Below are 25,641 nucleotides of genomic sequence, written 5' to 3'. Positions count from 1 at the left end.
AGGAGGTACATTTCCTGGGACAATATAGGACTTTCTGTTCAGAGTTCTATCATCTACATCAATTGAGAAGCCTGTAATGGAAGAATTAATAAAACAGGGTTTCCTTTCATGAAAGTGACCTAAACAGTGAATCACAATCTGAAAATTACTCATCTAAAACCACCACCAAACATTCAAGTACCTTCCATCTGTTTCTTTTTTTTTTTTTTGCACATAGATACTGAATAAATATTTGTTGAATGGATGAATAAATGACTGGCTCTTTTTTTATTGGAATGTTAGTGAATACTTTGACAAATAAGGCAATACTAATTAATATCTGAGCACGCCTTTGAGAGAAAGAAAAAAATTTTTTTACTGTCTAGGTATTGTTTGGGAAATATTCTCTCGGTTTTATACTGTTTCTGGTTCTGTAGGACAACGGCTCCTGGGAAACTCCATTCTTTGATGGTTCTGGTCTGGGCTTACAAACCTGAGGTAGGGTGTCAGTTTTCTATTAAAATAAAAGCAATAGACAATGGCCTTTTCAAAGCTATCTAGAGACAGAAGGCCAATGTAAGACATATCTGGAAAGAAAGGAAAATACTCCTAAAACGTGGGAAATCACAACTGAGGATAACATGATAAATGAAAGCGAATCATTATCTGGTAACTCAAGAAAGAAATCTTGGACAAGTATACTTTGTCACACTATCTTGTCTCACAATATTTGCAAGGGTATTCCAAGACTTGTGTAATTAATTAGACATCCAAAGAACTTTTCCATTCACACAAACTCGGAGAAAGAAGCAACATATAGTTGTAAAGGGGACTTTTAATGGGTTTCTGCCAGTTACTGCAAGTCTATTAGCTTGCTTAAAATAGAGTTGACTGTTGAGCGCAGGATTCAATGGTGTTTCCCAAGAACACATGTGACAAAACTCTGGAATGACTACAGTAATTTTCACAGTAGTCATTTATGGATTTTATGTCTTCTGCAAATATCCATTAGGCATTTGCTCTCCAAAAATCAACCCAAAGTATTATCTTCACCCTTCTTTCCTCAGTTTTCCAGGAAACTTTAGGTATTCCATAGACTATAGGCTTCAACTGTGTTTGAAGTTTTCAAAATGATGGTTTAAGGTCTTCTTCCCTCTGAGGGCAGAGCCTGAGTAAGAGCCGGCTATTTGCTCTCGCTGGTAGCTCACTTCTGCCACCTAGTGCTCGAGGCAGTTTCACGAAAAGGCTTTTGTTTGTTACAAGGCTACCTCCTTGTAAAAAAAAAAATCTGCTTCTTAACATGAAAAAGACCCAACACACTTTTTCATACTGGGAATTTTAGGCAGATTTTCGGATAATTAAGCAAGTTTTCTAAAGTGTTATGTTCCATAGTTATCATTCCACGCAATTTTTTTTATCACAATGATCACAATGATTAACCTAGAAAATTCAAGGTAAAATAAAATCTCAAGAAAGTTTATCATTTGTAACATGGGGTTGGGGTGGAGAGGGTTGCGGTGGGGACAGGGGGTGGAACCTGACTTTTTTTGGTTCACGATTTTTCTCCATTTTGTCTTGCCATTTTCACCAGATCCAAGACTGAGCTACTCACAATGAGAATCCCCAATTTTCGTTATGAATCTCATCTTAAACTTTCAGTTAGTTACTAAATCTCATCCCCAGAACTGACATTTACTAAGGGAAAAAAATTAAAGTTATCATCCTGCAAAAGAATCAAATAATAGAGTTTTCTTTCAAGCCAGTATGCTAAGCTTAACCAGAGCTAGGATACAGTGGAGTGTTAAAATGACAGAGGCGGGCTGGAGAGAAAGCGCAGTGGACTCAGCACATGATTTGCATGTGGGAGGCCTCGGCTCCATCCCTGGCACCGCATGGTCCCAAGTGAACCCTGAGCACAGAGCCAGGAGCAACCTCTAAACAACAGCAGGTGTGACCTCCCTCAGAAAGAGAAATCAACAAAAGCCAAAAACCAAAAATGGCAGAGAGATATAAAAAGCAATAAAATAAGAGACAAGATGTCAGGATCGGTCTAGACTGAGCAGGAAGGACATGATGAGTGAATTAGGATTAGGGTGGAATGACAGTAATAGGAATTGGGTAAGGAGGATATTGAGGCATGTGACAAACTAAAGCTTAGAACACTAGAAATAAGTGACAACAGTTGTTGGGAAATGCAGCACAGCTCACACAAATAGTGTGGAGATGCCTGCAATTATTCAGAGGGCTGAAGGCAAGTTGTGGAAGTCTCAGAACTGGAAATGCATGTACCTGGTTTTCCCTCCACCTTTGTACAAACAGCAAACTCCCCTCTGTCACACACAGAGTCTGTTGGAGACTGACTTGAGGTTCTTGAACCCCTAAAAAAATATGACATTGGGGCTGGAGCGATAGCAGAACAAGTAGGGCATTTGCCTTGCATGCGGCCAACCCGGGTTCAATTCCCAGTATCCCATATGGTCCCCTGAGCACCGCCAAGGGTAATTCCTGAGTGCAGAGCCAGGAATAACCCCTGTGCATCGCCGCGTGTGACCCAAAAAGCAAAAATGTATATGAAATCAAAAACTCTGTGACTAAGAATGGCCTTCCATTTCTCTTAGTCTCTGAGGCTTAAAAGTTTATTAACGATGGGGCTGGAGTGACAGCACAGCAGGTAGGACGTTTGCCTTGCACGCGGCCAACCTGGGTTCAATTCCCAGCATCCCCTATAGAACCCTGAGCATCACCAGGAGTAATTCCTGAGTGAAGAGCCAGGAGTAACCCCTGTGCATTGATGGGTGTGACCCAAAAGGCAAAAAAAAAAAAAGCTTATTAATGATTTCAGTGCTTTTTGCTTTATCTTGTTTGCAGTGGTGGAGGTCAAATTCAGGGGATCAAATTCAGGGTCTCACACATATGTCAGGCAGGTGCTTTGTCCCTAAGCCAGTCCCCAAGTCCCGAAAACTTATAACCTACTTTCAGAGGCTTGGGAAATATGGTGCCAGTAAGTGTGTCAGGATCAGCTACATACGAGACAGTGCCTTAATTCCTGTCCTAGCCCAACTGTAAAGAATTTAAACTCAAGAATGGGTCTTGAGTCATGAGAAGTGTGTGTGTGTACATTAAGATTATCATGTGATTTTTCTCCTTTATTAATATGTTGTAAGAGTTTTTAAAATATTAAACCCATCCTGACAATGGTGCTCATTCATTCTTTCTGTTGTCTGATGTTGTCCCACAGTTCCTAAGGCTCTAGTCACGTCTCTCTTTTCACTGTTATCCAGAGAGCATACTTCCTTGTGGGTTATACTGCAGTTCAAGGTTTTGCTATTTTGCCATCTCCAATCTGTCTCTCAGCTCCTCTAGTAAGTCTGTTTCAGTTATTGCAGTCATGTGTCACTTAATAGTGGTTCAGTGTCAGAAAATATGCTAGTTGCAGAGTTCATGCTCAATTCAATCAGCTGAACCAATAGCTGAATAAATAGCAGTATCCCCACATTAGCACTGTAGCACTGTCCTCCCGTTGTTCATCGATTTGCTCGAGCAGGCACCAGTAACATCTCACAACAAATTGTGAGACTTGTTGTTACTGTTTTTGGCATATCGAATACATCACAGGTAGTTTGCCAGGCTTTGCCATGCAGGCGAGATACTCTTGGTAGCTTGCTGGGCCCTCCGAGAGGGATGAAGGAATTGAACCCAGGTTGACCGCGTGCAAGGCAAACGCCCTACCCGCTGTGCTATGGCTAAAAAACAAACAAACAAACAAACAAAAAAACACGTATGCTAGTGGTCCAAAAGGTCATCCCCTATAGTTGAGATGAGTAACAGCGCATGAGATCAAGGGATATGTGATTTTACTCTGTGAAATTCTCACACGGATATGGTGGCCTAATAACACATTTATTGGAACGTATCCCTGTTGTTAAATGCCTATTTTTTTTTTCAAAACTGTTCTTTTTTATTTTTTTTATTATTTTTTTCTTTTTTTATTAGTGAAACACCATGAGGTACAGTTATAGGCTTAAAATTTTGTGCTTGGGTTTCATTTATACAATGATCAAGTGCCCATCCCTCCACCAGTGCCCGTCATCCATCACCACGGGTCCCAGCATCCCCCCCACCCCCCATCCCCCCGTCCCATCCTGCCTCTGTGGCAGGGTATTCCCCCTTGTTCTCTCTCTCTTCTTTTGCGTACTGTGTTTTGCAAGAGAGGCTTTGAGTGGCAATCATGTTTGGTCTATAGACTACTTTTAGCATGCTTCTCCCACCCTGGGAGGGTCCTCACAACACCCTTCATTTGGTGCTCTCTTCTCTATCTGAGCTTCTTTTCACCTAGAACGTGTGGCTGGCCTTCCATTCATGGAGCAAAATTCCTGGTGCTAATCTCAGCCATTCCTGGGTGTTAATCTCCCTTTTTGTTGCTTTATGTTCCCCAGATGAATTAAATGCCTATTTTTTTAACTGCAATTTTTTTTGTTGGCCTTTTTTTTAAATTATTCTTTTAAAGTTTATTCCAGTCACTGTGATTCACAATTTTATAATCCTGTCAGCGTATTGGATACCACATTCCAACACCTCCTCGTGCTAGAGTGTCCGTTACCCTGCAGCACCGTCCCAGGGTCCTCCCTCACTCTCCTCCCCTCACACCTCAATATGTCCCCCACCCCCAGCAAGGAGAGAGCACATACAGAATGAGCTGCCTCATCTGTGGAAATATAAAAACCCGCAGTGAGGGCTATTAGGTTGTTTTATTTTTACCATTTTACTGAGATTCTCTGTTAGTTGAGGAATTGTTCTATTTTCCTTTAATTCTTTACATGTTTCTCCCTCACTCCTTCAAATATATAACTGCATTGAGGCCTCTGAAAATTCCAACATTTGGTCCTACACACCAAGTCATGGCTACCTTTCCCCCTTTGAATCTCTTGTAACTTCTTTTGCTGAAAACTAACTAGTATTTTAGCCAATACGTTAACTTTCAGTTTGGATATTTCTTCTTCAGGATTATTGTTGCTCTGGTTTTCTTGCTTATTAATTTTCCTAGATTTAATCTGTGGGATCTACTCCTCTAATACTGTGTGACTTCTATATTCCTTCTTCATTTCAAAGACATAGTGGGGATTGGAGTGATTGAAGTGGATGGGGTGCTTTCCTTGCATGCAGCTGTCCTGGGTTTAATCCCTGGCACACCATATGGTCCTCCTGAGCACCTTCCTGAGTGTAGAGCCAGGAGTAACCCCGGAGCATTGCCAGGTGTGGCCCAAAAAGCGAAAAAAAAAAAAAGATATTTTGGTGGCCAGACAGACAGCTTCAGGGCCGCAGGCTGGAATAAGATCTTGGCACTGCCTGGGTTCCCTGACGCACTGCCAATATGGCCACAGAACCTGTATCTATAAACTTCCACATCCTAGGAGTCAACCTTGTGTCTTCATTTTGAAGAAGGAGCAGGGCAGCAGGAGCTAGACACACCTGGCAGTGCTCAGGGTTTATTCCTAGTAGGCTGGGGGACCACATGGGGTGCCAGGCATCTAATCAGGGTCAGGCATATGCAAATGCCCTACCTGCTGTTCTGGCCCCATCCTAGCTTAATGGGCAGCCAGTCGCTGGTTGATCAGTAATTAGAGTTGCCCACCCTGCGCCAATGAAGCTTCTATTTGCTGCCAATGAATCCATGTTTGAGTTGAGGAACACAGAGCCTGGCAGTTTTCCAGCCTACTTTGGCGCCACCTTCTGCGAGGGCCTGCTGCACGTCCTCTGCAAACACTCAAACTTTTATCACTGCTCGCCAGGGATCTGAGATAGGGAGGGGAAGCCCTCTCTAGTCTCTCCTGCGTCAGTGTAAAGGTTCTACTCAGCCAGGAGTAAGCAGTGAGTTTAATCACGATGGTGTCACTTCCGGAATCTCCTGACCAGCGTCTGGCTAGCCAACCAAGACTGTGGATTCGAGCTCACCAGCTGCGAGCCAGCTCTCCTTTTGCTTACCATTGTGATACCCAAAGCCCCAGGGATGGGGTCTGCACAGTCACCTCCTCCAACAAGGCTTCTCATCCAGGGAACAGCTGATTCCAATGACTTCTCTGGTCCTCAGAGAACTGCCGTGTGAAGGAAACCCAGAGATGGGCCACAGCAGCAGTTTCAAGTAGCAGATACCAGAAAATTCTACTTTTCTTTCTCTTCTTCCAAAAAAAGAAAACTCGGTCATTCTTCTATAAATAAACGTCATTTCGGGAGTATGGCTTGGGGTCCACGCCCAGTGGGTGCTCAAGTGATCACACCTGGTGCTGAGGATTCCAACTGGGCTTGGTGTGACGCAAGGCAAGCGTCTTAAGCCCTGTACTACCCATCGATCCAGTAGAGACTTCTTAGTTCACTGAACGCCTCTTGAAAATTTCAGAGCTCTACAATGCTCGAGGTCTTTTTGGGTTTTTCAGGTTTGAGAAATATTATAATATGTAATATTATTGGTCAAGACGCTACTGAAAGTCATATTATTCTTTCACTACATGAAGAAATGAAAGTTTCCCCATATTTTTTTTAAAAAAACACCAGTCTGCATATCAAGTGGGGAAAAGGGAATTAAATTTTCTTATATAGGAAATATTTTTTTCTTTTTTCAAAATGGTTTTGCCCAGCTTTATCACTGCCATCTCGGAAAAAAAGGACTTGCCCAGTTTTCACTCTGCCAATTTGGTGGTCTGCCTTTAAAGATATTTTTAATTGCTCAGCTTCTGCCAACCATACTCAGTTGGACCCCTCAGGCTTCTGATTCTTTCTCTGCAAAGCCTCTCTAGAATTCCTCGCCATTTTTAGACTCCACCCGTCGAGGTAAGCAGGCCCCATTCACTCTTAGGAGAGACGCTTCCTGCCCACCACAGGCAGTTCAGTCAGCTGTGCCTCTGGCCACTAAATTGCTCTCAAACACCCCAGCAGAATCCTCCCCCTGGGCCTGACTTTGCTCTTTGTTGCAAAAAAAAAAAAAATTCAGACTGAGCAACCTAGTTTTGGCTTCCAATGTCTGGGTCTCAGGAATAGTGTCTATTTCTGACATGCTTTTGCTGCTCACAAATTCCCTTGTTTCTGTGACAATTTCCAGGTTCCCACAACAGCTGGAGGACTCTGACCCTTCCTCTCAGGATGGGAGATATGTGATGAGAGTACACTATAGACTGAACATGATTGCTACTCAATGTCTTTTTTGCAAACCACAGCATTCAAAAGGAGAGATAACAAAAGGGAGTGCCCTGCCTCAGAGGTAAGGTGGGATGGGGGGGGTGAGGGATACAGGGATCAGTGGTGGTGGAGAGTGGGCACTGGTGGAGGGATGGGTATTCGATCATTGTATGGCTGAGGCCCATGCACAGAAATTTGTGGGTCTACAACTGTACCTCATGGTGTTTCACTAATAAAAATTTAAGGAATTAAAAAAAAGATAGTACTTATTAGATGTCCTACTTCGGCGAGAACCCACGTGATGCCAAGAGCCAGGTCGGTAGGTTCCCAACACATCCCTTCTGTTCAGAAATGCCAGTGTGGGTCTTGTGACGTGAGAGCAAAAAATTTTAACCGAAAAGGTGCCAGGTTGTGTGGACAGCACAACACGCTACTGAAATGTGTGACAAGAGACATTACTTGTGACCACACTGGCCCTCGTGATTCCAATTCAAACATGTTCAGTACTTCGGAGGTTCTGGAGAGTTATCATACTGAGTGAGGTCAGTCAGAAAGGAGAGAGACAGACACACAATAATCTGTCCGACATGTTATACATAAAGAAACACAGCAGGAGACAAACGAGTGCCCTGAGGTAGCCGAAATGGAAAACTGATCTTCAGCACGAAGCTTAGCGCATAGGGGTGGAATGAGGGGGCACGGAATGGGGGAGCCATGGATAATGATGCTATAATGCTTTATGCATGAACCCTCACTATTAACAGTATTATAATCCAGGTGTCTCAAATTTTTGTTAAAAATCTTCAAATTTTCTTCCGTCAGAACTGAAGGGAGGTTCTGCTCAATGAAGTAAGTCAGAAGGAGAAAGACAAATACCACATGAGCTTCCTCCTATATGCGACAGACAAAGCCAAAGTAACACAAATTCTTGGAGTCTTCCCACAGGGCTGAGGTTACTACAGATAGGGGACGAAGGAGAAAAGGGGAAGGGAATGGGGGATGGGGCGGGTGAAATAAAGGGAGAGGAACAATGGACTACGGTGGAAGGGTATCTATACCTGATGATAGACATGTTATGGACACATGTGTCAGAAGGGAAGTGAAACTGTACACCTAAAACATAACAGTCTTGTAAACTAATGTTAGCACTATGAAAATAAAAATAAATTTCCATTCAAGGATGCAAAAACGAGCCAATGAATTATTGAGGATTTTAAAAATATGTCAGCTGAAAAAAAGCATTCCACAGTGCTAACTTAGAAACCAAGAGAGTGGGTCAAATAACTATTAGCAATAAAAAGAGTAAAACTGCAAAGTAACTATTAATGGTTTGTCTAGTTCAATGTTCTGAAAATAGAGCTCGAGCCATATTGAAGGTGTTGCTAGAAAATACTTCACAGTGTTTTTAGCTTTAAATAGCAAAATAAATCATACACAACACCATAATTTGAGTTTACAAGGAAAGTTATTATTTTTCATGTTGTAAAAGTGACATCCTGTGGCCAATACTGCTCTCAAAGCTGTGGCCTATGGAATTCTATTCCACTGGTCATCTTTTTAAGAAATGTGAACATAGCCAATCATTTTCCATTTTTAATTCTTATATCCAGTTGGCTGCGTGCAAGGCAAATGCCCTACCGCTTAGCCAGTTATATACACATGGTATTTATTCATTTAATAATGTATCTTATTTTGATGTGTTAGTATGAACTGTTAGAAGTTTTTTAGAATATTTCTTAATGATAATCAAGCCAACATCCAACATATAGAGCTGCAGATATTCCCAAATGTATTTGATCTACGGCCCATTGAGGAAAAAAAAATCACTCAGCTCTCCTTGGTCATCTTTAAGCATCTCCTTGCTCATCTTTAAGCAAACAAAACACCTACAATCAGACCTGAATTTTCTACCAGGTCACTGGTACATGCCAGGATATGGGCGTGAGGAGGAGCGGCAGTATCACCCACTTTGGGAAACACTGATCTACAGATTAGTAAAAATATTAAATTCCTAATCAATTTGAAATCAGAATACTAATTTTAAAGTAAAGAACTACTGACATGAAGCATTTGTGAAGGTTCAAAATAGGACAAAAATTATTAGTAAGAAAATCTAGCAGCCACTTCTGAATTATATACTTGATCAGTGAAATCTTGGATGTAAGATTATCTTCAAAAACATCCTCGGTTGTGAAACACTGAGTTACAAGTAAGATGAAGTACAAATCAAAGAATCACACATTTCCAGTGCAGTTATAAAGAAGTCAGGGTGTTTTCTTTAACCTCCAAACTTTATACTTGTATGCTGAAAAAAAAATAGCTCCAGGAAAATAAAAGATGAGAGAAGGAAAGCAGTAAGTTCATGGATTTTGGATACAATCCTAAATTATTTCATAGCTCAAGCAAATAAGCCACTTGTACGCATAGTGATCACTGCATACACAAACTCTTAGAAATGTGATCATATATACCAAGCATAAATGAAGTTATGAGTCAGTTATAGCCTACAAAATATCCTATCTTCCCACTGCCTCCCCCTCTAATTCACTCTTGACTCTGGAAACTATTTAGACATCTGAAATGAAAGAAGGGAAAGAATAGGACGGAAACGACAGAGGATGAAGTGTTTCTAACTAGGATTTGAGAGAGAGGACAAAGTAACCTTTGCTACAGGCAGACTCTCTATCAATGCTGGGATGAATACTGATGAAGAAAATCTTAGTTATTATTCCCTGAGAGAATACAATTGGTTTCCACTGCAGAGTAAATAAATCCAAAACTCACAGTCAGGTCTAACTGTGCTGTCACACGGTCACCGTTAGGAAACTGGCTCCATTTTAAAAGAGAATCAAACCCCAGTGACCAGGCTTAAAGGAAACTCAAAGAGAAACTCCTGAGGTGAAGGCCTGAGCTTTCTCCGTCCTAATCCAGAGGTTAGATCAGCAAGTGCTGGCGGTAAGGGGACACTGAACAAAGAACACCAAGACGAAGACCAAGCTGGTCTTGCCAGCCAGGCTGCCGCAGAATGCCGTGGCCATCTGATTCACATGAACTTCACCGACGCTTGGAGAATTTTGAATTTGATATAATTTTCAGGTTGCACTGTAGCACTGTCCTCCCGCTGTTCATCAATTTGTTCAAGCGGGCACTAGTAACGTCTCCATTGTGAGACTTATTGTTACTGTTTTTAGCATATCGAATATGCCACAGGGAGCTTGCCAGGCTTTACCATGTGGTCAGATACTCTCAGTAGCTTGCCAGGCTCTCTGAGAGGGACGAAGGAATCAAACCCAGGTTGGCCGTGTGCAAGGCAAATGCCCTACCTGCTGTGCTATCACTCCATCCAATAGGTCAACCTAAAGTCAACCTGCAGCAAACTATGAACTATAAACAATTTTCATCCTCCCATCTTTCAACCATTTCGACTTCTGAAGACCATTCTTACTTCAGAGAGGAGATTGATGTAGCTGTGAGCTTCTGTGGTAGTGCTCTGTGGCACTCAGTGTCCAACAGTGAGTTGCTTTAAGGGAATTTTCCTGATACAATTTTCTTGAAGACATGACTGGATTTCTTAATGCAGAGATATTCTGGTGTAAAATGGAATTTTCCTGGGTTTCTTTTAAAAAAAAATTGGGTGGAGGGGGGACCATGTGGCAGTGCTCAGGGGTCACAGCTGGAGGTATTCAGGACATCATACACAGTGCTGGGATTCAACCCCATGTCGTGGCTACAGTCTCCTGCTAGACAGGCACCTTAACCTTTGTACTCTCTCTCCAGCCCCTGAAATGGGAATTTTATATAAGAAACTAAGTCGGCAGAGGAAGTATTATCCGGGGATCACAAGGTTTAGAGGAAATACTCTGAAATGCACGGACATGAAAGCACTTTCCTAAAAGAGAAAAAATTGCAGTTGATGTGCCTTTTAAAACTCTCTTAGCACCCCCATTCCATAAAAAAATAGACAAAAATTAAGTTGTGCTTCAACTTTTGGCAGCTGTAAGAAGGTTCTAGAGGCTGCCAATGCCAGCGACCATACCCAGGGAGCTGGGCGCCGTGCCTGGTCTGTGGAGCAAGTGCAACAGCCGAAATTCCAAATCCACCCTGACTGCTGAGTCTAGAGAGCACCAGAGACCACCGCGGGGGGTCCCACGCTCACTCGTGGCTGCTGCTACCAACACCATTCAGGTTTATTTTCATCAAAAGAATTTTACTGTCAGGTCACTGTTGTTCAGATCTACTCTTCCTTCCTGTACTCCTCCTTCACCCTCCACAAATGGGTTAAATAAAATCGATTATCAAAAAATTGTCAAGAGGCATCAACAGACACTTTTCCAAAGAAGATATGGGCCCAAAAACACAATAAAAAATTGCTCAGCTTCTCTTATTAGGGAAATTCAAATAAAGCCACATAGGTAAGAATGGCGTGTATCCATGCTAGGGGAAAAGGGAGCTCAGATAGAGAAGGGAGCACCAAATAAAGGGAGAAAGATGATGAAAGTAGACTATAGACCAAACATGATTGCCACTCAATGCCTCTTTTACAAACCACAACACCCAAAAGAAGAGAGAGAGAGAGAACAAAAGGGAGTGCCCTGCCACAGAGGCAGGGTGTGATGGGGGGTTGGGGGTGGGAGGGATACTGGGATCCGTGGTGGTGGGAAATGGGCACTGGTAGAGGGATGGGTACTGGATCATTATATAATTGAAACCCAAGCACAAAAATTTGTAAGTCTACAACTGTACCTCATGGTGTCTCACTAATTAAAAAAAAAAGAATGGCATGTATCAAAGAGACCATAAACAAGACATATTGGAGGGGCCATGGAGAAAAAGGAAGTGGTTATACTAGTGGTGGAAATGTAAAGTAGTGCAGCCTCTGCTGAGAATAGTATGGTTACTGGTGTAAAAACATCATAAATAATTAAAATATCACTTCACCCAGTGATACCTAGGCATATCCTTGGAGATATGTATCCTTGGAAAACACAAATTCGAAAGAATGTTTGTACCTCAACAACAGTCAAAACATGGGCTCAGCCTAAACATCTATTAACTGATGACTGGATAATGGAATTGTCACAGGGACCAGACATATGGCTCACTGAGAAGGAACATTCCTCACATGTGGAGGCCTTGGGTTTAATTCCTGGACTGCTAAAACAATAACAACAGTGAAATACTATTCTGCCATTATAAAAAAGTAACAATAATAAAATGGTTTTTATTATTAATAAAATGTTTGATCTTTGGGGTCAAAAATGGATGGATACTGAGGTTATTCGACTGAGAGAAGTAAGTAGTAGGGCAATTACAAGGTGATTTCACTCAAATTTGGAATATTGAATACCTGGAGCATAGGAGTTGGCAAAAAGCAACAAAACCAACTCCTAGATCTAGAGAAAACAACGGCGGCTACTGGAGGGGTGGGGGGAAGGAGCAGTAGGGTATTTTAGGTGGTGGATGGGACAGAAACATTGGCAGTGGCTGTTCTCAGAAGCACATACAAACAAAAACAAATGGAGCTACTAGAACATTTGAAATATTCTGCGTCGTATTCAATCCCTCATGCAGTTGTCTTTGCGGCTGATTCCTCAACAATCATTTCCCACCAAGTGTTTAACCCAGTAATGATCTCATTTTCCTGGCCCGTGGTTAGAGATGGCTATGTGTCTGCTTTACCCCAGGCCTGGGCGCTAAAGGACTTTCTGGCACTGATGTTGTTGCCCCTAAAAAGAAACATAACATCATAGCTCTCATTTTATTTTGGATGTGGCTACATGTGACATAGAACTGTCATGGCCAACTCTGTATGAGCCAGAGGAGAAAGCAGAGAGTAGCAGGGTTAGGGAATGGAAGAATCTAACTCCTTTTTGACATGGTTCAACCATTTTATTGATGAACTCTCGAGCTCACCTTCCTTTCAATTCCATGCTATGTGATATAATGAGGTTCCTTATTACTTTGCCAGAATGAGTCAGGTTTTCTGTTATTCGTAGCCAAAAACTTTGTAGTTGATATACTCTGTAAGACTGTAATTACCTTCAGGGAAAGGGAGTTTATGTAATATTACTTAAGACCATGTAGTACCATAAAAGTTCTGTATATAGTCTACAATCAATATATTATTGGCATGATAGCACAGATTTTGATAATCTCCAAAGGTTTTTTTAAATTACCATACAACGGTAAGATGTTGTAGCATTACTCAGGGAAAAAGAATCAGAAAAAACTATGAGCAGATTTTAATTAATTAAAGGTGAAACAGAAAGAACAGAATATCCAGTTGTTTATAAATTGTTACACTTAGTGGCTATCCTTTCATTGATAGAGCTATCCTGAATTCTTACCAAAGCACAATGAAAGCTCACTTTGGTGTTTTTGTTTTTTGTTTTTTTGCTTTTTGGGTCACATTAGCAATGCTCAGGGATTACTCCTGGCTCCACACTCAGTAATTACTCCTGGTGATGCTTGGGGGACCATATGGGATGCTGGGGATTGAACCCAGGTCGACCATGTGGAAGTCAAACGCCCTACCTGCTGTACTATCACTTTTGCCCCCACACTTTTTTTTATATGGAACACACCCTAAAAAATAATATGGGAGGGGCTGGAGCAATAGCACAACGGGTAGGGCGTTTGCCCTCTATGCGGCCGACCCGGGTTCAATTCCCAGCATCCTATACGGTCCCCCAAGCACTGCCAGGAGTCATTCCTGAGTGCAGAGCCAGGAGTAACCCCTGAGCATGGGTTGGGTGTGACCCAAAAAAAAGCAAAAAAAATAATAATAATATGGGAAATGTTATGAATAAACAAATGCATCTAGAGTTTTTAACATGACAGTTAAACAATGTATGCAAATCCCCTCAAAAAAATACTAGTCAGTATTTAGTACATGGTAAATACATATAAATTTGGTTCTTATTTCTTTTCCCTCAAGGATTGTTGCTTTATTTTCACTAATGTATAAAGAGAAATATATTTTACTCTATAAAATACTGATCTGCACAGACTAAAATTCAGATTATAACAAATATTAATGCACATGTTATTCTTTCAGACACAATAACAACAAAGTCTCCAATGGAGACGTTACTGGGCCCGCTCGAGCAAATTGATGAACAACGGGAGGGCCTTTACCTTTACCTTTTTTACCTAGATGGTTGATTTATTAATTCATTTATCTGAAATTATTTCTAGAGCTAAGTTAAACAAAACAGGCAGAGATCAAATGATTGACCAGAAATTAAGCTGATGAATCTTAGTCTTTGTAAATTAGTGAGACTGAAAGTGCACTCTGAATAAAGAAAAGTAAAAAGAAAATACAAATGGGAGAAGAAAGTTTATGACCTGGGACAGGACAGGGAAGTCACAGAATTCTTCAGTATCTAACCAGACATAAGATCGAACAGTAGGAAGACAGAAAAAGACTATCAACCCAGAAAAAATAAAGTATACTATTCAGTCAGTTATGTCAACTTAAAACAGTCCAAAAGAACCTTCTGTACTATAATGAGAGATTTTGCTTTCATTAACACATACTAACCAATTTAAATTTCATTTCCAACTAGGATTTACTGGTTATATATTAAATTTAATAGCTCAATATTAACAAGCAAATGTTTCCTTATTCAACTTACAAATAAAAACTGCTCTCACTGAAATCATCTACTAATTTCAAATTTCACAACCTGACTGTTGCTCTGAACATGTAAATGAGTTATGAACAGTCTCACCTAGAAACAGAGAAGTCAGGCAAATCTCAGCTGAATGATCCCACTGCCTAGACAAGAATTCAGAATTGTCACATGGGAAATATTGGCCTACAGATTCTTTGCAGGAAGTCGGGGAGGAGCAAGCCAAGAACACGTTCTGGAACCTAACAATGAACTCAAGAAGGCTGGAGCAGACCATGGACAATCACGGGCACTCAGGAGCTCAAAACCAGGCTGTACATTTAATCTTGTATATTCCATGGAGGATCCAAGGTACCACAGAAAATAGGAAGGGGCAAGAGAGAGTCCCTACCCACATTTTCGTGGAGTTAATAGCACTATCACTGTTAAAGGAAGGAATCCGGATTTTTAAAAAAAAAATCAGGTTTATTGAGGTCGAATCTATCTAGAATAAACTGTCACTTTTCTTTAGCATACAGATTTTTTTTTAAATTTGTTTATTTATTTGACCTTTAGGGTTATACTGGCAATGCTCAATACTACTGTCTCTGCACTCAGGAATTACTCCTGGCGGGGTTCAGGGGACCATGCGAGATGCTGGGATTCGAACGCAAGTCAGCCACATGCAAGGCAAACGCCCTACCCGCTGAAGCATACAATTCTTAAGTATGGCAAATGCCCAATCCTGTTTCTTACCAGCACAATCAAAAGAAAGTATATGTCCACCCCTCCTCACAAATTCCCTCATAAAGGATTCTGCTCAATCCCAACCCCTCTCCAGGGCAAACACAGGTTGAATACTATTCCAAAGGTGCTGCCTTTTCCAGACTGTGATACAACTTGAATCTAAAGTAGGAACTTTCTGAGTCTGGTTTCTTCCATTACTCGCTATGTAACTGGCAACAAGTTCAGCGAAATGGGACAGCAAAGCAAAGGGATTAGGAACCACAGCACTGGTAAACAAGCGATTACAGAGTTTTTTCATGTACAATAAGTAGGATAGGAAGGTTTTGAGCGACTGAGTTATGTGATCTGATTGACTGAAGAACAATTCCACCGCATGGAAAATACAGGCTAGAACTGAACGTGGAAAAGGGAAACTAACTTAGAGATGACATAGCTGTCCCGGTGAAAAATATAGTAGCAAACTAGAAAGGTACCTTGGGAATATGGATTTTTTTTCTGGGGGAGTAGAGGAAAGAGATCACATCAGAGATGGAAGAAAAGAGAAGCTGGGACCAAACAAAAGGTTTAAGTGAGGGGAAGAGGCAAGAGCATTCGAAACACTGGCTGAGCAACAAGGCTGATGGTGACTTCTACCAGGAGGAAGAAAAGGGAAAGGCAGCGGCAGGGGAGGAGCAGGCTTTCAAAGAGAGAGGTGAAACCACATGCTGTACATCACCTGTGTGCCAATGAGAATGAACCGCTTCTCCCAACCAGGCTGCAGTTTTTGGATAGTTAAAACTTCGGATAAAACCCCCCTGCCTGATTACTCTTTAACAGAGCAAGTGAATATATTCTATTAATCTTACTATGTTAAATTTAAAAAAAATAAGATTCTAGGAAGGTCCATGGCTAAGGAGTGCTCTCATTTCCCACCTTCCCTTTCTATATAGATAAGAACAGCCTACAAGTCACAGGAAAAATGTCCTCTAAACCTTACCTATTTCTTATTCTCAGTTTACTTATGCCATGTGTTAACTACATTGGTGCACCTGAATCGAAAACGTTTTCAAAATGATTTAAGTTTTTCTTTCTTTAAATTTTAGTTTACCAGCATTTACAAATGAATGGGGGATTATTTAACAGTCCATATTTTCCCATTTATGCTCTTGGTATAGCGAAGATGTACTTTTGCTTAGCCAGACATTCAGGATAAGCAAGGGTAAGGCTACACAATATATAAAGCCAGAGGATGTGTTTCCTCTGCCATCTTTCCATGGGGAGCCCAACTGTCCAAGCACAAAGACGAGAAGAGGAGCCCCGAGCACCCAATTCTGATCACACACTGCTCCCACCTGCCCCTCCGACACCACCAGAGCGTGTTAGTTGTATGGGGAAACTATTCTTTCTCATCACGACTCCATCACTCGTCCATCTGTGTTTGACTATCCATCCATCCACATTCCAAAGTCTTTTTCATCTAAAACTTCTGTGTGTCCATATGCCACCTCTAATGCAGATGTGTCTGCTTCAATGTAAAAATATCTTTCTTTACCATGAAGGACATTTTACATTCCATATGGCCATAATGAAAAAGCACTATGTACAGTTGCACAAGTTGTGTATTGCACACCTTGAAGGAGGGAGTTCATACAACATAATTAGTGTGGATTTGTCTTTTCTGTTGGATGGCAGGAAAACATCTTGAGTCAAAGGTGCCTTTATCCTCTCATGGGTAAACGTGTCATACAGACTAATGGCACCCCTGGACAGTGAGAACCTCAACATATGGACCCAACAACAGTCCTGAATCAGCCCCATTACTTAGTCATGAAGAAGCCAAGTTCAAAAGAGGAGGCAGATTCCAGAGCTGCAAAATGTGAGTCCAGTGCTCATCTCTGTTCCCAACTCAGTGCTCCTTCACTGCAAAAATGTCACCTCTACAAACGGTCTGCTGCTGTTCTGAGGTGTGTGGGTTTGGGAAGCATCTGTTCATTTCTTTGCTCAGCCTAAGGAGAGATCTTTTGCAGGATGTTTGTGTCACAGTGCACCATTTTTCTCCTGTCATGAGCCGGTAATAGAAATGGGTCGAGTAGAGGCTAGACTGCCCAACATTCAAAGTGATGAAATTGCTACACTACATGCAGGAACCATCCCTGCTTCTTACCACGTATTAATAGCACCTGGCTACGTGAGACAGGACGTGTAAGACCTTTCAGCTCTAGAAGCTCTGGCTGGGCTCACCGTCGCATCCTCATTTGCAGCAAAGCACGTATCACTGCATAGCCCTGGGAAACACTGCTTGATCTTTACTCCCCTTCTGCGTCAATATGCAGTAACTGCTTATCACTCACTCACTGGCTCACTCGACCACAAGCATGAAGATCAGTTAGAGGACCCTCAAAAGGCACTGCTGCAAAGTATCTTATTCTAGCCCAACTCCCCAATTTTACATTTCAGGGACAGAGTCCCAGAGAGATGACAGAATTCATCAGCTAGCCACAGCACACATGTGCCACGGTTCGTTCCTAAATCCCTAAATTCCTAAGACTAGTTGCTCTTTTCTGAACACTATAATACCTCCCTTCACATCAACAAATGATGACTAGAAACCCAGTGTCAGAAAGGTAACCTAGCAAGAAATGCCCTGCAGAGTTACTTACGGTCCTCTTCAAGTTGGATGATAATACACATGTTTGAGAAGATGCATTGGTGAGTTTTATTCTCCTCATAGCAGGGCACCATCCCATAGAAGGCAAAAATGATTCATCAGGCAAGACTGCTAGGAATCCTCAAGTCTACTACGAAATGGGTTTGAAAAAGGGTGGGATAATTTAGGAATCCTAAAATGTTAGTCACTGCACCCTGATTATTTATTTGGACTTCCATCTAGAAATTACAAGTCCCAGATCGTCAGTTTAGTCTAATCAGATTATTCCTTAAAGTGAAAATATGTATTAATCTATTCTGAAGCTGCTACCTAAAAAAAGAAATTTGTTGGTTGAGAAAACTTCCTTTCAGCTTTACTTCGGCAATAATACCTTGAAAATAAAATAATACTGGAATTCATTTCAACAATATCCCAAGTTATGAAGGAAAATGATGACGCTAATGTTCGCGTGGTAAATGTCACACACATTCTAAACTATAGTGAGGCTCCAGTGTTATCTACATTGCCTTTGCCGCTAAAGCATTAAAAATAAGAATTTGCAGGGCCATTTTCTTCCCTACAAGCAATTTCTATGTTTGTGTTAGTAATGAACCACACACTAACAACCTGAAATATTTAAATCTTCCAAGATATCAATTTCCCAAAGTATTAATTTTTTTTCCCCCAAAAGTCTAGCAAACGTGCAACGGCAGAGGTGTTAGAGGAGGCAAAGCTGTAAGTGTGCACACAGTTTCCATTCTGTTGGTCTCGGGCTGCTAAGCTGGGCCATAGCAGGACACAGTGGCAGTGACAGGTGATACCTGGTCATGGCTGGCTTCAATGGAGCTTCCAACAGCATGGAAAGTCATCTGCACACGGGCTAGTGTCAGACAGGTCACACACTCTTTGCCATTTTGTCTATCACAGTAGTGAACCTATAATAGAACACACACAGGCTGCTGAGCGTCACTGTATGGAGGGAGGCAGATGGAACAGGTCTGCTTCACAGGATCTACAGGCCGAGGAAGAGTCAAATCACTGAGGCAGAACATACTTCGAATACTGAAAACCTTCTCAGGATCTAACAGCGACATGGATATCTGTTAACTCCATTTCAAGTACTTTTGGAAGTTTCGAAAAGTTTAGGGAACGTTTTGTAGGGCAAGGGGCTTAGCACAGAGTTCGGGGTGGGGAGGGGAAGCACAGGAAGCACGGCTGGAAGGCTCCAAGTTCTGTCTCCGATGGGCATGCCCACACCTCTGACCACACTGCCTGGTGTGAACCCGGGGGCCCTGAGCACGCTTGAGTGGGGTCCTCACGATAATAAAAGGGAGAGAGGAAATGCTTTACAGAGTTTGATTGTTCCATACAATCACAGCCAATAAAAATAAGAGTCTCGACCATGCTACCCCTTTTGTTAAAGTCCAGTTCTTCATGAAGCATCACTATGTGTAAAGGAAAGTATGGAAAGCCTAGGCTAACATTCATTTGGTTCTAATGACATTTCATCAACATGAATTTTCTCATCTCTGACTATATGTGTGTGTGACAAGCCCTTCACTGACTCGCAGTGATATTCTTCGACTGCATTCCATTTCTGCACTGCAGTTCTATAAAACCACTGTCCAAGACATATCACTATATCATGCTGGGCTTGAAACTTTGACAGCAATCAAATGGAATTAAACCAAAATGATTTGTAATGTGCAGACCAAAATAACGTTACTATTATTTTTCTTTTGATTAACTAAAACCAATCATTATTAAAACCACATGTAAGATTCTCCATATCAGGGCAGGGCCTGTGGGCTAAGGGAGAGTGAGTCCCTCATCTCACAGGGGAAATTTCCATTCTCTCATTTATCTACTGTTAAAACACATTCTTTCAGGCAGTGTTTATTTTTATCATAAGCTAATACATTAAAAATAGCACTATTTTGGTGATTAATAATAATGTTTCTATATGGTGTGGCTATCACTGGAAATGACTACAAATCCTAATTTTAATAATTTTATTTAATAATTAAACATTGATAATTTAATAATCTGTTAATAATTCAACTGTTCTGTGGCCAGAGAGATAGTACAGCAGGTATGGCATTTGTCTTACACACAGCCAACTCAGGTTCAATCCCCAGAACCCCAAGTAGTTCCCCAAATTTGCCAGGAGTGATCCTCAGCATGGAGCCAGGATTAAGTAAGTCCTGAGCACTGCCGGGAGTGGCCCCCAAAATTAAAAAAGAATTCAACTGTTTTACAAGAGTTCGGAGATGAGTCAAAGAGCTGGAGAGAATACTTTGCATAAGAGTTCAATCCTCAGCACCACACAGTTCCCTGAGCATGGCTGGGAGGGAAAACTCTTGAGCACTGTGCCAAGAATACTCCTTCATCCCACAAGGAGTGGCACAAAAACAAACAAAAAGACTATCCAGTTCCTGAAAGTCAAACAAAGTAACACTGTAAAACACTGTTTCCAAAGTCCTTTAGAGACTCTGCTATAAAAGTATTTGTTTTTTACCAGTTAATGTAGCATAGGGAGAAGAGACTTGAGGATGTTCTAAATCAGCACACTGTGCCTACGGAGCAATTAAAAGGGCACTCGGCATATGTGAGTGCAAGAGCGATATTTACCATACATCAGCAGAATGTGACGGGGGAAATAAAACTTATCACATAACAGGTTTATGCAAAAGCCAATAAATGGTGACACTGTAATAGCTCCAGTTCATAACCATTTATGGTACATTAAGATATTATGTCTGATATAGTACGAACATAAAGCATGCTGTTTAGAATAAAATAAAGTCAACCTTTGACATCAATTGGAAGTGTAGGCAATAAAGAAGACTCCTTTAAATACCCAAATTAATACTGAACAGACATATATCAGTCAATGTGTTCTAGAGAAACAAAAAGAACAAAAATACCATGCCAGTAAAACAAAAAGTAAATAAATAAAAAGCTCCAAATTTCATTTTACCTCAGCAATGACTTAATTTTTCTCCTACCTATATTTCACTTTGACCATACAAGTACCCTATAAGTCCTTTAATACTGGCACACACAGGTAACTCACAAACGAAAGATAAATGCAATGGTGCACGCCACACAACATTAAAAGAAAAGGTCACAGTATCAAGAGAACGTGACAGAGATTGTTAACTGGCTCCGATATCTTTCTCGAACATTTCTTTCTCCTTTTGGTTGTGTTTTTTGGTCTTTGGCCACAAAAAAAGCAATGCTCAGGGATTACTCCTGTCTTTGTGCTCAAAAATTACTCCTAGAGCTGCTCACAGGACCCCTTGGGATGCCTGTGACAGAATGCAGGTCATCCATATGAAAGGCAAATGCCCTATTCCCTGTACTATCACTCTAGCTCTCTTCCCTAACATTTCTTGGCTAGAAATTCAGAAACATGAAGACAACGCAAAAGCCCCCTTGTAGGGAGGTCTAGTTTATATGACCAAGTTGGGCAATGGGAGAGTTCTATGACAGCTTTCTGAAACCATTTTTAGGAGACTTCAGTTAAGTCTTGCTCTTCTTTGCCTATTCTGCCACTTGCTGTCTGGAATGTGACCGTGATCAATTTTGATCATGAGGACAAACGGCCAACTTGACAATAATGAGCAGGCTAGAATCTGGGTCCTTCCAGGCGTCATGGAACAGAACCAGTACATGAGTCTGAGACTGCAAAGCTTATGATTTTTACATAACAGAAGAATAAACATCTATTTTGTTCAAGTCGCTGGGATTTTTATCACTCAGGAAATAAAGCGATCTCTGTGGGATTATTTCCTATTGCCCCAGAATTCGTGCCAGCACCCACAGCCAACAACAAAAGGAGCTCTGAGGGGCTGCCAACATTTAGGACTAGGCCTTAAGTCCTTCACCCACCGCCAGTAACTGCCAACAGAACTGGGACACACGGAAAGAAAAGATAAAGAGGAACTAGGAAGAACAGGGAAGAGGTGAAGGCGAGGGGGTATTTCTGGTGGTCAATCTGACATGGAACACAGAATTTTCAGTGACTGGAAAACTTTAAGAAACCATATGACAGAGGGATTTGGGAGTCCCCACAGGCGAGTCTGGCATTTCATCCCCTGGCAGTGTGCTTGCTGGAAATGGACCTACAGGCCTTCTTTGAAATCTCAACCGAAGTTTAGCGTTTGTCCCTCACTGTTCAGAGATATCTGAGAGCTGTTGAAAGGACCCTCAGAACATACTGAACTTACCTGTAAACCAAACAGGACGGAAGAGGCACAGTCTAGATCTCTGTGGGCCTTAGAGAAAGGGAATCGATCTCAGCTTAAGTCGAGGGGTTGCTAAAACTAACCAACAGTGCAGGACGAGGGAATGAACCGTTGATACTATCTAAAGGAAATACTGATGCCATCGGGAACTGAAGGAACTGGGAGAAAGCAAACCACCTCATGAAACTCATGAACATCATTCAGTATATGGAAGCAAGAGTGGCTAAAACAGGTGTAAGAGTGGTGTCTCCCCCTACTCCGAGTCTCCAAACTCCAGGGGAGAGAGGCCAACCAGGGCACAGAAGTAGAGTTCAGGGTCTGAAGGCTTGGCAACAGATCAAGCTTCTAAGCACAAGCAGACAAAGATGCAAGAGGAAGAGGGTGAGAAAGAGAAATGAACCACACCTTCCGTCTTCCAAGTGTTCCAGCCAAAATGACTGGCCTGCAATGGGGAGCTTGGAATTTCATAGTGAAGTGACTAAATGTTTAAAACTAAAGATAATCAGCCCAGCGCCATCTTACAGCACACAGCAACAAAGAAGAAAACCGGCTGGAGGGCCCCACAGCTCCTAGAGAATGCTCCGGGCCCCAAACAGAGCTGATATCACCGGGAGGTCCCAGATGGGGTAGGTGCTGCCGTCCCACCTTCTCCAGATGGAATCCCGGTGACCATGAGCTTCTACAAGCATGGCTCTGGCATGCGGGTACCAGGACATTTTTTCCGAACCGCGTGGCTGCAACCGCCGAGGTTTTCCTTATATGCAGAGTGATCAATGGAAAGTAAATCATCCAAAATTTCTTCCTGAAAATCGGGCTTGAATGGTGGTGGAAAATCTGAGCAAAAAATAATGCCCAACCAAAATGCATCTGGATGGAGTATTTAACTATGGTGCTATGCCAACCTCAGAGGGGAAGGGTGTCTGTCCATCCGCCTGTCCCCCTCTGTGGTGGCAACATGGTGTCCTGCATTTTTTAGAGCCTAGCACAGCGGTAGGGCATTTGCCTTGCATGCAGCCAACATGGCCGACCCGAGTTCGATTCCTCCGCCCCTCTCGGAGAGCCCGGCAAGCTACCGAGAGTATCTCGCCTGCACAGCAGAGTCTGGCAAGCTCCCCGTGATGTATTCGATATGCCAGACACAGTAACAACAAAGTCTCCAATGGAGACGTTACTGGGCCCGTTCGAGCAAATCGATGATCAACGGGAGGGCCTTTACTTTACTTTACTTTAATGAACAGCCAGGTCTGAATGTTGGGGAAAATCCCAAATAACAGAGGTGGGTCTTTTGTCATAATATTGAATGTGATCAACATAGAAAGAGAGAGAGAGAGAGAGAGAGAGAGAGAGAGAGAGAGTGTAAAGTGGAAATCTGCCACACAGGTGGGAGGTGGGGGGGGTATACTGGGGTTCTTAGTGGTGGAGAATGTGCACTGGTAAAGGGACAGGTGTCTGATCATTGTATGACCAACTGAGATTTGAACTGAAAGGCTTTGTTACTGCTCTCACGGTGATTCAACAAATAAATAATATATATATATATAAAAAAACCTAAAGATAACCAGAAAAAATGGGATTTGACAAACATCAGAAACACAAATGGGACATTAGAGCATGAAGCAACATGGTGATAAAGAGTATAAATCACTTTGGGTTTATACCTCACATCACTTTGGGTTTATACCTCACTGCACTGAGACTGTTGAGTATACCAGGAGAGAGAGAGAGAGAGACAGAGAGAGAGAGAGAGAGAACTGTGTACTTAAGAATAACTCTGAGTTAAACAACAATAATATGAAGAAAAATGTCTTAAGAACCACACTTTGCATATTTAATCATTCACAAAAACAAGTCTCTTCAAGTTGTGTACAATATTCTTTAGTTATATATATGCACATATAGTCTTATTATATTCTAATAGTATATATACACATTCTTATCAGACATAAAGATATTAGAGTTGCAAATTTCAAAAGGAAAATATTAAAAGGTGCCATTAATCGAAGCATCAGCACAAGTTGAAAATCTGAGAATATGAGGCTCAAATAAGGAAGGTAATAAAATCCAATCACCATCAATAATGCACAGATCTTCAGGACAGGCCCAGAACAAATCAGAATGCTTCTACAAATATCTCTCTAAAAATTCCAGTATAGAATGCCACAGGACCTTGATTTTTATTAAGAAAGACTAAAGATCATTTTAAAAGATTATACAATTCATCTCTTTATCTTAATATTCACTGTTTATAAAAGACAAGGTTTTTATATATCTGTGGTTTTTTTTTTTTATTTCATTGGAGGGAGGGGTTGGGCCACACATGGTAGGTTCAGAGGCTCCTGGTTCTGTGTTCAGGAGACCATATGAAGTGTGGTGATAGAACCAGGGTTGGCTACATTGTAAGCACCTTAACCACAGCACTCTCAACCCCTACTTTTGGTACTTTAAAATAAATACCATTGGGTCCAGAGCGATAGTACAGCAGGGAGGGCACTTGCCTTGCATGTCGATCCCTGGCATCTCATATGGCCTCAAGCCTCCCAGAAATGATCCTGAATGCAGAGCCAGAAGTAAGTCCCGAGCACCACTCAACTTGGTCCCAAAACAAACATAAATAAAATTTAAATAACCAATTTTAATTTTTATATTTTAAATTTGTAACATCAAATACTGAAAACTGAAATTTTCTTTCTCGTGTATTTATAAAATTATTCCATTAAAAATGGATCAAAAATATCAATATGCCATGGTTTTTGCAAAAGAGGCATTGAGTGGCAATCATGTTCTGTCTAAGGTCTACTCTCAGCACGTTATCTCCCATGCTGGGAGGATCCTCCCAACACCCTTATTTAGTCTTTTCCTTCTCTGTCTGAGCTGCCTTTCCCCCAGCATGTGCAGCCGGCCTCCAAGCCATGGAGTAAACCTACTGGTACTTATCTAGGCTCTTCTTGGGTGTTAGTCTCCTATTTTGTTACTTTATGTTCCCCAGATAAATGCAATTTTTCTATGTCTGTCACTCTCTTTCTGACTCATTTCGCTTAGCATGATACTTTCCATGTACCACTTGTATGTAAATTGCATGACTTCATCTTTTCTAACAGCTGCTTAGTACTCCATTGTGTAGATGTACCCGAGTTTCTTTAACCAGTCATCTGTTCTCAGGCACTCAGGTTTTTTCCAGATTCTGGCTATTGTAAACAGTGCTGCAATGAACAAACAAGTGCAGGCGTCATGCCTCTTTTGCAAACCACAGCACCCA

General features: G+C 41.6%; 1 protein-coding gene across 8 annotated transcripts in view; it reads right to left on the bottom strand.

Moving 5' to 3' along the window:
• STAU2 (staufen double-stranded RNA binding protein 2) overlaps positions 1-25,641 on the bottom strand; it is a 282,793-nt gene that overhangs the window by 98,016 nt on the left and 159,136 nt on the right. For 7 of the 8 annotated variants that reach the window (XM_056113368.1, XM_056113359.1, XM_056113351.1 and 4 more), the window contains one exon: positions 18,957-19,070. The exons of the other annotated variant lie outside the window; for it this stretch is intronic. In XM_056113368.1, the coding sequence (XP_055969343.1) occupies positions 18,957-19,070 (114 nt within the window). The remainder of the gene's footprint in view (positions 1-18,956; positions 19,071-25,641) is intronic. 8 annotated transcript variants of the gene reach the window in all.

The sequence above is a fragment of the Sorex fumeus genome, unplaced genomic scaffold, assembly GCF_029834395.1.
Source record: "Sorex fumeus unplaced genomic scaffold, SorFum_2.1 ptg000002l, whole genome shotgun sequence".
Lineage (NCBI taxonomy): Eukaryota > Metazoa > Chordata > Mammalia > Eulipotyphla > Soricidae > Sorex > Sorex fumeus.
This window is presented reverse-complemented; position numbering and strand designations above follow the sequence as displayed.